Here is a 14,586-nt window from a genome sequence, read left to right on the forward strand (position 1 = left end):
GTATTTCTAAGCAGGCAATGAAGATTTGTTTGTCTCCTTTTGATAGCCAAATCCGCATTGGACCCACTTTAATGTGCTTTTAACCCCTTGTTGTGCTCTGTGTGTGATAACCAAGAGCAAATGGGCTTGCTTTTCTGGGATGCCACCACTTTAACCATTTTTGGGATGGAAGCACATAGGACCTACGTGTGCTAAGGTCCTCAGTCCCATTTGTCCATTTGACTCTGGCTTTGCAACCCATGAAACAACACAGTGTTGTTGCAAAGGAGGTCTGATTCTAGAACTGCATGATTGGCAATGATAAAGACCAGCACTACATTATTCTCTTTTCTTTTTCCATCTTTCTTTTAGGGCAACTCAGATCAAGACTTATTCCTGGGACAATGCTCAAGTGATCCTTGTTGGGAACAAGTGTGACTTAGAGGATGACCGAGTGATACCCACCGAAGATGGGAAGAGGCTGGCTGATGAACTAGGTTTGTCCTGTCTCCCCTTGTTGACACACAGTTCCAGTTGAGCTCCCTTCCTCAACAGCACACCCACACCAAAGCTATAAGGCTCCTCACTTCTTGCTTCTTGCTTTGACCCTCTTCTCTCCCCCCCCCTTAATTCTCTCTCTCTCCAGGTTTTGAATTCTTTGAGGCCAGTGCCAAGGACAACATCAATGTCAAGCAGGTCTTTGAGCGCTTAGTGGATATCATCTGTGAGAAGATGAATGAGAGCCTAGATCCCAACCCAGGCATGACCAACAACAACCACAAGAACACGGCACTGAATGAAGCCCCAGCTTCACAATCCAGCAGTTGTTCTTGCTAGACAGGACTTTGCTCACCCCATTGGACTCTGCAGCTCTCTCCTCCTTGTCCCACTCAAATAGGTAGGAAGGCACAGCGGTTGCCCATCTTTTCATCCAATGGCTGGTTGGCCGATTTGCCCTGTGTGCCTCTGCCTGGTCTCTGACAGCATGTGCCAGTTGCCTGGTGTCCCTTTTTGTCCCCTTGCAGCATGATTGGTCTTTTCTAGCTTATGAGCATGATTTTTGACATACTTGCATTCATACTCCATGGTCCAACATAACTTGCAACCCAAGTGATTTAGAGCCAGCTCTGCGTCAGCAGTGGCCTTTGTCTCAACTTTCTTGCAGGGCCCTCATGGAACTATGGCCATTTGCAGTTCCGAATGTCTAGCTTTTTTTTACTTGACAGTTCAGTGACTGCAAAGCTGGCATTCTCTTTCTGCCAACTGCAACCTTCTATGAGTTTCTCCACTGTTAAAACAATAATAAATCCCAGTGGTAGTTTCATGATAAGTATCCTCGTTCTCTAACGCTGAGTGGGAGTGAAATACAGCTGGACTGTTGGTAGGCTGACAGAGAGGCCTGTTCTCTTTGTTATTGTTAGCTGCCATCTTTAGAAAGGTATATAGCGGGATGGATGCTGCTCTCATAGAAAATGCAGTTTTCACCCCTTGGGTATACAGCTCAGACTAATGAGAGAACTGGGCACTGCTTCTTCCTTGGGTCCTCTCCATTGGATAATGTGAGAGGTTACTCCTTTATACATTTACCCCATCTGATTCTCTGTTTCAGGCTTTGCCACTGTGGTTTGGGATCTCATCCAGTAGTGTAGTGAAACCAAGGCTTGCTCTAGGACATTTTGTTTAGCAGGGACAAAGACACCATCTCCATCTTATCTTCAGACTTTCTGGTTCCCTCTTTAACTGTAGTCTTCAAAGCAGCTGGATGATGGATTTTTCTAGCAATTATATATTGCTATGAGCTATCTCCATCATAATGTAAAGTGTATTTGGATGGCTTGGTCTTAAGTAGGCAATGAAGATCCATTAAATTTTACAAATGATTTGCTTCTTATGGAGATGAAAACTGTTAGAATTGGTTTGTTGATAGAGATCAACCTCACTGCCGGCCTTCTTTAGACTCTTTAGAAACTCATGGGCTATGTGAACTTCCTTGATGAGAAGCCTGGCTTTCAAAATTCACTACTACATCACTAATTCCAGCCTATGGGAATGGCAGTTGTGTTGAAGTGATGCATGTAAACTTGGCTGACAATTTCTGAATGACATGATTTTAGGCTTTGGGCTTGGCCACCTTAGGACAGTAAAAGTTTAGGTAATAAGACATGGAATCTTGAAACACATCGCCCCTTTTGAAACCTCTTCTCTAAACTTCTTAATATTAGTTTTTGATGTACTTGATTGCCTATTCACAAAATGATCTGCCATTGAGGATTAATATCAGAAACGTATCTGCTGTGATCCTTCATTAGATAATATAATTTATTTCATGTATTGATTTTATGTCTGACTTCCACCTTGAGTTTATATGAATACATTTGGGACAGCTTGGATAATTTCTGTTGATTTGTCCTGCTGGATTGTAAGAAGTTTTAGATGTCATTTTGTGGAGCAGAAAGATTCTAAAATAAAGTACATTTTCAAATAATGATGCACTCCCTGAAAAGAATACAAGAATCTGAGGTGTCTAAAGGGTTTAAAAAGCAGCTTAGGTTGTTGCCAGGGTGTGGTGTCTGCTGTTGTAAGAATCCAAACAGAGTCCAATCTTCAGGTAAAAGTGATAACTTGATTCATCTATGAGCTATTGAGCACAGCCAGTCCCAGGAGAGTGAGATGAGAAATTGAGATCAATCAATCCCTCTCCAGCCATCTTAATAGTGTAAGAACATGTTGTCTTTGATTTGTTGGAATAATCATTCTTTCCCCCATAAAAAGAACTCCATTCTGCCACCACACATGATATTTAACTGGCCAGAAAGATTTTGCTATCGGACTTACATCTTTCATATATTGTGGCCGTCCTTCGTCTAGACATGTTTGAACCATCTTAAGCTGGGGATCACATTTTGTTGCCTCTTGTATTATACACATGTTGTCTGGATGCATTGCTAAAGTGTTCACCTCATGTATTACTTTCTCATCTCCCATGGACTTCTCTTCACTCAAAGGAGGATCTACAGTGGCTCTTGACAAGGTATCAGCCAGATACATAGGTTTACCTGGAGTATATACAATATTAAGTTGATACCTTTGAAGCTGCAAAAGCATTCGTTGCAAACGGAGCAGGGGCATTGCCTATTGGTTTTTTACAAAGTGACTCTAAAGACTTGTGATCAGATTGAACTAAAACAGTGTTACCAAATGCATATTGATGAAACTTTCATACCGCATATACAACCGCAAGCAATTCTTTCTCTATTTGTGCATTATTTTTTTCCTGAGTTAAGTGACCTTGAGGCATAAGACACCGACTTGTTGTCCTGAAGCAGACATGCTCCTAAGCCATCTTTTGATGCATCTGTCTGAATTACAACTGGCTTTGTCACTTTTGTTTGATAGCACCAAAGGCTTTTTGATGTTCTGGCATCCACGGAAAAATTACATTCTTTTTAAATAGGTTTCTCAATGGGGCGGTCAGCTCTGCCTCTTGTGGAATATACTTTGCCAAATATTATACTGATCCTAAAAATCTAAGCACTCCCTGTCTATCATTGGGCAGTTTCATTTCTTGGACAGCCTTTACTTTCCCAGAATCTGGTCTGACTCCTTCAGCAGTCACTATGTGACCTATATATTTTATGGAGTTTACCTTAAACTGAATCTTTTCTTTATTAAATTTAATGTTGTTGGCATGTGCTGTTTTCATAACCTGATGTAAAATTTCATCATGCTGTTCCACTGTTTCTGCTGCTATAATATCATATCTACACCTCTTATATGTCCAAATGTTTCTTGGTTCTTTTGTTGAAAAACCCCACTTGGGGATTTAAGCCCAAATGGTAAGAGATTAAAACAATACCTTCCCCATGGCGTATTAAATGTACATAATCTGGATGATGCTTTATCCAGTTTTACCTGCCAATAACCATCTTTTTCATCTATGATTGTAAACAATTTTTTTCAGCTAGCTGACTAAGGATTTCTTCAACTGTTGGGATGGTATAATGTTGCCTTCTAACTGCCTTGTTTAAATCTCATGGATCAAGACATATGCGCAGAGTGCCATTCTTTTTTTCTGTGATAACAAGGCTACTCACCCAATCTGTAGGTCCTACAACTTTTGTTATAACTCCTGTATTTTCCATCTGACCGAGTGTGTCCTTTAATTTATCATATATTGCAAAAGGCACTCCCCTACATCCTTGGACAACAGGACCAACTGTCGGATCAATGTGTATGTGATGACATCCTTGAAACTCACCCAAACCTTGGAAAATCTCGGGATATAAGATGAATAATTTCTCTTGTGTTAACAACCCAGCTGTGTGTATGAGATCCATCTGACGAACTAACTCTAAATTCTCACAAGCTGATCTACCTAGTAATGGAATTGTAGAGCAGTCTGTTACATAAAACAATAATTTATGCACCCCTTTTGCTGTATTATATTCAAACTCAGCTATTCCCATTGGTTGTATTTTTGTCCCAGCATATGCTACAAGAACTGCATTGATCTTGATCAATGGCTTTGTACCAGGTATCTTAGAAAATATTTTGAATGGTAACACATTTGCTTCAGCCCCATTATCTGATAATAATAATAAATTTTATTTATATCTCCTGCTTCTCTCTTCGGATTATCTAATTTAAAATTAACTATAATCTCTTATAGAAATATCAGCTTAATAGTATATATATACTGCATCTGATATCACTAAGGGCTGTGTCTTAAAGGTACCTTACATCACACAGTGTTTTTTTTAGAGCCACCAAAATTATTATTTTTCTCTACCCAACTAGAACAAGAATTAAGAGGGAAAATTCACCCAGTACCCAATACCATGCTGTATTGTAAAGGAATGCCATTGGCCAAGATTCATCTGTAATTTTCACTCACAAGGAAATTTGATTTGGCAAGGGTCCTCTGCAATTTTTATTAGTTGCTTTCCAGCTTTCACTTTCCTAAATTTCTTCCCATGCTGTGTAACAGCAGCATTACTTTTGAATAAGCTTTTAATTCTACCTTCGCCTTTAGCTCCAGCATCACAGTGGTGTTATGCTTTGTTTACTTGCTTAGTCATTGGTTTGTTTTTATTTTATTTCTTTCATATATGAGGCAACATGTTGTATTGGCTTGAGTGCTGCACTACAACTCTGGAGGACAGGTTTGAATCTCCACTTGGCCTCAGAGGAAGGCAAAGGCAAATCCCCTCTGAACAAATCTTGCCAAGAAAGCCCCCTGATAGGGTCACCATTCATTAGAAATGACCTAAAGGCATACAACAACAACAACAACAACAACAATGTACATAGTGCTCCTCTCTGGCTGCGCCTGCTCAACACAGAAACATCAACATCAAAATAGCACTACATTGCAATGTAAAATAAACCGCAAACCAGTGATTAAAGCTCCCCATCCCTTAGGAAGAGAAACTGATGTTAAGAGCCTTAAGAAACTCTCCTCAGCCATGCTGCCATATTCAGTAGAAGTCAGAGGCTGCATGGAAGAAGCTTTTGGTTGAAGAGAGAAGTCCACAAAAGCCTCATGACATATTGGCAGTCCTCATAGGACAGACTGGTAATGCCATTCCACTTTACTGCACCCCCTTGCACCCAACTGGATATGAAAAAATATGAGAGGAAAACTGGAGTGCAATGTTTTGGTAACATCATCTGGATTATCCATTAATAATGCACGACTAAAAGATGGCCATGCCAGAGTAGGCTTCTGCTAGTATGAAAGCAATTTTGTTGAGGGCAAATCTTTTGAAGAGATCCAGTGTCTGCAAAAAATGAAATAAGACAGGGTAAATGAAAGATAAGGTAAACTGCAACTCGCAGAATGGGCTAAAATAGACCAAAATAGAAGATACTGGGTTTATCAATAATGAATGGCAAAATGGCACCTTTGATTGCCAGTGTTCATGTAAGAAGGGAGGGCAATTTTGGTGCTGCTTTTGCAGTCCTCTTGATAGCTTAAATAAGTCCAACAGGAACTGGGAGGATTTTCTGCCATCCATCTTTCATCTGGTTCTCTTCAGTCCATTTCTGAAGCATCATTAGGGCTGCTGTAAGACCCCCAGTGTTATTGATTCTTTTTGTACAATATTGCCAAAATCTGACCATATCTCTCTGCCTCTACTGCCAAGATCCTGGTCCATGCCCTAGTGGAATCACGACTTGATTACTGTAACGTCCTCCTGGCTGGGCTTCCTCTTTCTCACCTCCGTCCTTTAATCTCTGTCCAGCATTCAGCTGCACGCATTATCACTTCCACCCACAGTGCTGACCACATCTCTCCTGTGTTGGCATCCCTTCACTGGCTCCCCCTCCCTTTCCGTATTCAGTACAAGCTCCTGCTGTCGACATTTAAAGCCCTCCATGGGCTGGCCCCTCCTTACTTATCAGACCTTCTTTCTCCTCACCTTCCCACCAGGGCCCTCCGTTCTGGTAGTCAAGGTCTACTGTCTCAGCCCAGGATTTCCTCTGCCCCATCCCGGATTCGCCCCTTTTCACTTGCTGCCCCTCACTCCTGGAACCTTATTCCCCCACGAGACACAAGGGCCATCACTTCTTTAACCAGCTTCAAAACAGAGTTGAAGACCATCCTGTTCAGAGAAGCATTCCCAGGCATTGCATAATTGTCGATTGCTATTTGATGTTCTTTGATGCCTGTTTTATCCAACCATTTTCTGTATTGCTATGTACTTTATATGTATTAGCCTACTACTCCCACCACCTTTCCCTTCTCCTTTTATGTCATGTCTTCTTAGATTGTAAGCCTGAGGGCAGGGAACCGTCTAATTAAAAAGATTGTATGTACAGCGCTGTGTAAATTTACAGCACTTTATAAATAAAGGTTAATAATAATGATAATAAGAGAAGTGTGCAGAGGCCACAGGCTCAGAGCTGGACTGTCCTCTTCCATGTCACCTTCTTGTTTATTCCATAGTGAAAACATGCAAAGCTCACTTGGCATGCATTTTTTGTCATTTTCTCATTGCACGCTCCTTTCTGAGCAAAGTAGGCAGATGCTGGAGCAAAAGACAGGAGGCGTATGATACATAGCTTGCTGTGCAACTTCAACACAGCAGCATTCTGGTCAAACGGTACATCTAAATGTTAAAGGTTTCTTATACTTGAAGGCATGGGCAATAGTCCACATAATGTTATGCTGAAATAAATCGGTTAATCTAGATTGTGCCTTTATATTGTCTTTTTGAAAATTAAAGATTTCTCTTAATAAGAACACAAGTCTTCATTTTCTAATTTTCGCTTTCCAAGGATCAAAAAGACCTAACAATACAAATTGTTTACAAATAAGGGAGTTTGGCAAAGAACCTTCCTGCAATTGGTGTATTTGAATTTATGCAACATACTCAAATTCCACATGACCAAAAATCCTGTTTTTCAACTAAGCTAAAGAAAACAAGATCATATTACCTACTGATTGCAGGATGTGCCTGTTCAACATCTCTTAAACTCTTCAGTGTTTTTGGCAGGACTCTTACCTAAGGACAAGGATCTACAGTATCCACATGACTCTCATTTTAATGGCAGGGTAAATGCCCCAGTTTGTACCCACAGTTGTCCTTTGGTTCTTCAGTGGAGCAGTAATTTGACTAATGTAGGCAATCTTGTACTCTCACTACTTGATGCAGAGGGAAGAATCCATATAAAAACATCACAAAACATATATCACTAAAGGTGAGGAGCAGAGAAGAATACTGAGTACTTGGTCCTCAACTGTACAAAAATATTTGCCAGGTGGGTAACTTTCTGAATGAGGGCCAAATGGCTCTGAAACCTAAACAGAGATTTTTGAATTGAGACTATTTCCAGTACCCCCTCAAGTAACTTTGTGCCAAACTTGGATTTATATGCAAAGGGATCTTGTAGCACCTTTAAGACTAACTATGCAAATGAAGTTATAGCAGAAGCTTTCCTAGATTTGGTCTACTTGTATCTGCGAAGCAGACCAAGTATTTGAAAGCTTATGATACAACTTTGGACCTTATCACACATGGGGGGGGGGTTGCAGCTCAGATCCGCAGTCACTCCTGTTCTAGCAATGCAAAGTGTGGTGTTTTTCCACACCAGATCCAGAGTCACTCCTCTCTAGCAATGCGGATTGAGGTTAAAATGTCATGTTTTTCCATACCTGGTTGCCTTTCTGTTGTCCTTCTGAAGTGAGGGGCAAGAAAAGTCAGTTCGATTCCAAGCAAGTCACGTGATGCGGATTCAAGCAAAGGGGAGTGAGTGCACATTGTATTACCACACTAGAGCATACTGTGAGGGGTCAACGATTCGAATCAGCCCCCTTGCAAATGCTCAGTGGGGCTCTGGACGCTGCCCTCCTTCCCTGCCCCCTCCTTAGCTGTCATCCTTCATTGGGGTCTAGAAGAAGGCAGGGGATGATGGGATAGCTTGCTGGGGGTCCCTGGGGCCAGGATCGGAATGCAGGAGCAGTCAGGGGATGATGGGATAGGTCTCTGGGGGTCCCTGGGGCCAGGATCAGGATGCAGGAGAAGGCAGGGGATGATGGGATTGGTGGAAGGAGGGGAGCAGATGGGGGTCTAGGAGAAGGCAAGGATGATGGGATTGGTGGGAGGCTGAAGGAGGGGAGCAGATCAGGGTCTAGGGGGATGCAGGGGACGCAGGGGAGGATGGAATCAGCTGGTTGACAGAGAAGAGATGGCATGAAGAAGGAGGAGGGGAATGACGGAGCAGGACGCAGGGGCCAAGGGGTATCGGAGTGCTTTTCCACACCAGACCAATTCGCAGTGCAATCGAAGTGAGCCTGGAAGCGAATTCTGTGAAGTCACTTTTTTTTCCAGTTTTACCAAAATGAGGGGTCACTTTGGAATCACTGCAGAAGCACCGTGCAAGCAGCTTCCATAGAAATCAATGGTGTCTGATAACACAGTCACTTTACAACGTGAAAACGCATCGTTGGAAGTGCAATCACTTCGGAAACCACCAAAAAGCTCCGTGGGATATACCTCCCTGATACATACTGCCAAATTCATAAATTGCTTCTGTATTACAAAACTGATGGAGAAGAATAATCTGCTTTGTATTTGGAGACTCTGACATGGTGACAACTTGGTTTATTTTATTCTTTGATGTATATTCTGCCACCCAAGGTGGCTTACAATGTGAGTTTAAACAGAATATAGCGAAAATCAATTGGAGATAATATTTAAAAAAAACACATATAAGCTATCATTAAAAAACTACATTTTGGCCCACTGATGTTTCCAAGCACTTTCCAAAGGCAGCCACTTCTCCAAAGATATGAAACCTCTGGCAGGCTGATAAGAGGCCATATAGTCTTTTATGTAACCCAAGCCAAATAAGAATTTATAGGTAATGACCAGCACCTTGAATTATACAGTGTGCCTGCGTCATACACGGATGCACCATATGCGGCTTTTAGCATACGCTGAAAGCCACCAAGGAGCCCGCAAGAGCGCACAGGGCACAAGGGGTGGCACATGCCAATAAGAGTAATGGGGTGTGCGCCTGTGATGCACGTGTGCTGCCGCACACCACACCATGCACGAGCCCCATTGTTTTCAATGGAGCTCGAGCATACATGGTTTTTTAACGTGTTTTAAGTGTTTTATTCATGTGTTGTTTAAGCTGTTATGTTTCTAAATTGGAATTACAACTTCTGTCAACTTGCTGTTGATACTGTTAGATCAAACTATAGACAGACTGTGTTGTGCTCAGTTTATATTTTGAGAAAATGAGTTTAGAAAAATGTGATAAAAAGTTAAAGGTAAAGGTGTTAAGGAAAATTTTAAGTGTCTAAGGTGGGGGAGACTTACATATTGTGATCCTTAAAGTTGGCCTAAGAGTTTAGGAAGACTGTCTTAAATTAAATAATGCTTGTTAACGCTAAAAGGATTGAAGTTTTAAGATAATGCTTTAGATCAGTGATGGTGAACCTTTTCGAGGCTGAGTGCCCAAACTGCAACCCAAAACCCACTTATTTATTGCAAAGTGCCATGTCCCTCTGGCTTTCTAGTAACAAACTCTGGCAAATTCTGTGCTGGGACAATGGCACATGTGCCCACAGAGAGGGCTCTGAGTGTCACCTCTGGCACGTGTGCCATAGGTTCGCCATCACTGCTTTAGATGGTCAAGATGATACTAGTGAGATTAGATTAAAGCTGAGAATGTTGTTCTCAACTGATAATCAATTTAAAATTAAAGGAAGAAACCACAAGTTAAGATAGATCGTCTGTCCCTGCCCCAACTCTACCAAAAATGGGTTGTCATGGGCCGAAGATTAAATGAAACATACACACACACACACACACACACACACACACACACAATCTCCACTGAGATTTTGTTTTTATTTGTCCTAGGTTGTTTATTAATAGACTTATATTGGTCTATAGACAAATGGGAGGATCACCATGTGTAAAATTAAGTACAGTGGTACCCCGGGATACGAATGCGCCGCCTTACGAAATTTCCGGGTTACGAAAAAAATCCATTGAAAAAAACTGTTCCGGGTTACGAAGGTTATTTCGGGTTACGAAAAATTTTTTGGTGCTTTTCGGCGCTTTTTCGCACGAAATCGCGGCTTTCGCTATTAGCGCCTATGGCTTTTTCGGCTTACGAAGATTTTCGGGTTACGAACGCGGCGGCGGAACGAATTAAATTCGTAACCCGGGGTACCACTGTACTCTTTCAGGTCAGATAAATGGGATGTATTTGATAATGCAAACAGTGATTGCAGGAAATCCTAGAGAATATAAAATACATAGGGCTTATATAAATGGACACACTTTGAGTTTAATAATACCAGGATGGCTGCATAGAGATCCTCTGTCGCCCAGGCCTCCTAGAAAGGCTAGGGCTATGCGAGAATCCTAAAATTGTATTTATAAAATACCAAAGACCAAGATGTGCTTGTGGGTACCTTAGGAAAAATAGGATTCAAAATAGCCCAAGGTGATGATAAAACTTCCATTCATATAAAATTATATTATTAGAATTTATAGTTAATGACACTGTATTAGCTTTGAGTATTTTAGAAAGGAAAAATAATAAATTGTTGACTGAAATATACCAAAATCGCTCAGCTTTAGACTACCTCCTAGCGAAAGACGGAGGGGTCTGTGAAAAATTCAATATCACCAATTGTTGTGTTTTGATGGATGATATGGGCAAAGTCATGAATAAAATTGGCTCCAGTATAAACATGGATGAGATGATTAAATATTTACATAAGCTAAAATTTTGACAGAGAAAAAAACAGTTGTTGGAGACTGCCCTTCTGACTATAAATCCATATTTAACCACAATTCATTGGTTTTAAAACCTTTTAGTCATTTTGCTGCTAAATTCTTCTACCTCATGTTAATTTCTAGATCTTTTAGACCCTTATGGCTCATGATTTTTATGTATGTTAACAGAGTGTGTTTTAGACTAAATAAGTACAGTATTAGAGTCGTCTAGCCCTAGACAGACTTGAAAGGAAAGCTGTCCAGATTTAGCCAGACCTGCAGCTGATGAAAAAGAAGACTAGAGCTAGGCCCTACTGCAGCTAATGAGGAAGTCGCTGCTCTATGTAAAGCCAGATTCTGAAGAAAGGTATCGGAACTGTTGAATGGGATTTGGCATGGCACTCCAGAGTGATGATTCCCATCATCCCCAAAGTGTGATGGAAACCATCAAAGGGGGGAAACGATGGAGGACAAATAGGGCATTTAGGTAGGACATCTAGGACATTTATATTACCTACTCCTGTTACAGACTGCCAAAATAAAGCTGCTTCGGGTCACTTTGGAGGTATGCTATTTAAATGACGCATGGGTCCTAAAGAGTCCGGAGGTCGCACCAAAGCCACACTCCATTCCTAAGCACGGAGTGCAGCTTTTGGTGCAGCTTCCGGATTCTTAGGATGCATGCAATCTTTAAATAAACAGCATACCTCCAAAGAGACCCAAAGCAGCTTTATTTTGGCAGTCTGTAACAGGCCTAGATAAGTTAGCTGAATAAATGTATCAGAAGCCATGATTTTGGGTTGGTATAAATTGATTAACCAGTTTCTATAGGAGGTCAGAAAACAGTCAGACCTCAGCTTTTGCTGAATTAGACAAAGGACAGACATTAGGTTTTGCAGACCCTGCTATAATTAAGTTTCACATACATACAGAAACCCCTGAGGCGAGTTCCGCTTTTCTACTGTTTGGGACATTTCCTGATGACAGGCACGTATGTCGGGGATGGACATTACATTCTGAGGAGGGGACTAACTAAGGGAAGGCTAATGGGAGGCTAATGGGAGGAAAGAATGCTCTTCTTTGTGTAAAGAAGATATAAAAAGCTTGTTTTCGTGTAACTCTTTGCACAGTTCTCTACAAATTTTGGGAGCTGTGTCTTGCATATGCAATAATAAATCCTTGTATCCTAAGACTAATTGCAAGTGTTTCCTCGCTTTTAATTTGTCCTGTTTCACTCGGATAGACTTTCGGTTGAGGAATTGGTGAAAGTCACTTCAGGATGAACTTCTGTAGTATGCAGGTAACTCTTCTCAGAATAAAGATCTTGGTAGGCTGCAGCATGGTGTAGTAGTTTGAGCGTTGGACTATGACTGGAGACTAGGGTTAGGATCCCAGTTTGTCCATGAAAACCCACTGGGTGAACTTGAGCAAGTCCCACTCTTTCAGTCTTGAGTGTTGATTTTAATTGCTTAAATTTGTTATGGTAAAATGTTTTAATGATTTTATCCGTGAGCTGCTTTGGGTCCATTTCTGGGAGAAAAAACAGCATAGAAATGAATTGAAATCAATAAATAATGCTGGATTATTCCCAGGTGTGGGAATTTAAGCTCCTGGGGGAAAGATGGGCCTCATTGTTAATCATCAGGTAAGTTACCCTGGTTCAGTGAAAAGTGAGTACTAGATTGGCAGACCTCAAAATATTATCTGTAGTAAAATGATTTTCTATATGCTGACAGCAGCTAGACTGATTTACGCTAGATACTGGAAAATAAATAAAGAAATTAAAATTGACGGATGGATAAATTATTATTATTAACCTTTATTTATAAAGCGCTGTAAATTTACACAGCGCTGTACATACAATCTTTTTATAAATTGTTAGAAATGATGGAAATTGATATAATTTCAAAAACACAAAAGAAGGTCCAAAACTAGAAGAAAAGGAAAACACTGATGCAAAAAACTGGGGGGAAACTTTATGATTTTATAAGGGAAAAATGGCCAAACATACAAAATAAAATTTAAAAAAATACTTAAGAAAGTAGGAAATAATTGGGGAAAATAAATGAATTAGTAGCAGTTCTGAACATGTGTAGATAATATGGAAAATAGGATGAGGAAAGTGGAGAATAGTGAAGAAAACAAATTTTAAAGAAATGTTACATAATGAATTGGAAAATGAAATGGTAAAAGGTTTGACTGAAGGAAGTCGTGTGTTTGTTGAATCTCAGAAGATGTGAAGAATGAAAGTGATAAATGGTATTTTATCTATGTGTGATGTAATGTATGTCATTGATTTTGTTTTATATGATTTTTTTACATGTTTGTATTAAAATAATAATAATAAAAGCTCCCAAAATATTATCTGTGGAGGTTTGGTGGATAGCTAGTTAGCCTATCTGAGGTTGGAAAGGATGCTCCCCACCCTCCGTTCCAGATCTGATTGAGTAGAAGCAATTTTACCTTGCCATTGGGATCTGCACTGCAAATCGCCAGTACTTTACAAATTAACTTTGGCTGCATCCACACTGCAGAAATAGTCCAGTTTGACACCACTTTAACTGTAATGGCTTGGGGACTGTAGTTTGTTGTGGCTCTGGTCCTATATCAGTGATGGTGAACCTTTTAGAGGCCGAGTGCCCAAAGTGCAACTCAAAACCCACTTATTTATTGCAAAGTGCCATGTTGCTCTGGCTTTCTACCAACAAACTCTGGCAAACTCTGCTGGGGCGACGACACATGTGCCCACAGAGAGGGCTCTGAGTGCCACCTCTGGCACTCGTGCCATAGGTTCGCCATCACTATCCTATATTTTGGAGTGCTTACAGCTCCATTGAGTTCTTTTGAAGGGTATATATAATTTTGCTATGAATAATACGCGTATTTTTATGTAATAATTCAGTGAGTGTTGGAGTATTTATAATATTTGTGTATCGGTGTTTGTTTCTAACCCCTGAAGGAGGCCTTTCTCATTGTGGTCGAAATGTGTTGGGTGTTTTTAATACTGAATAAACAGTTGACCATCCTACAGCTCCTTTTTGTTTTCTGCTTTTCTACATGCTTTTCAGTTCTTTTTTCGTTAAAGACAGGGTGACCAGATACCATAATACAAAGTAGGACAAAGCACTATAAAATGTAGGACATTCAAAAAATGTTGGACATTACAAAATAAATGCAAAAAACACTAAAGCAGATATAAATTCATGCTTCTTAGTCATGCTCAAAATGGAGGACATTTTGAAATTCTTCCTGGGCAGAAGGTTGAAGTGTAGGACATGCCCTGGAAAAGGAGGATGTCTGGTCACCTGCTTAAAGATATGCTAGCAAAATTCAAAACACAGGGAAACAAAATGTTCATTGGCAA

The 14,586-nt window shown here is 40.5% G+C and overlaps 1 protein-coding gene across 2 annotated transcripts in view; it reads left to right on the plus strand.

Moving 5' to 3' along the window:
• Positions 1 to 2,464, plus strand: part of RAB3D (RAB3D, member RAS oncogene family) — a 46,144-nt gene extending 43,680 nt beyond the window's left edge. For both annotated transcript variants that reach the window (XM_042448927.1, XM_042448929.1), the window contains exons 4-5: positions 352 to 476; positions 626 to 2,464. In XM_042448927.1, the coding sequence (XP_042304861.1) occupies positions 352 to 476; positions 626 to 816 (316 nt within the window). In that variant the 3' untranslated portion in view covers positions 817 to 2,464. The remainder of the gene's footprint in view (positions 1 to 351; positions 477 to 625) is intronic.
• Positions 2,465 to 14,586: the final 12,122 nt, after the last annotated feature.

Source organism: Sceloporus undulatus, chromosome 2 (genome assembly GCF_019175285.1).
Source record: "Sceloporus undulatus isolate JIND9_A2432 ecotype Alabama chromosome 2, SceUnd_v1.1, whole genome shotgun sequence".
NCBI lineage: Eukaryota > Metazoa > Chordata > Lepidosauria > Squamata > Phrynosomatidae > Sceloporus > Sceloporus undulatus.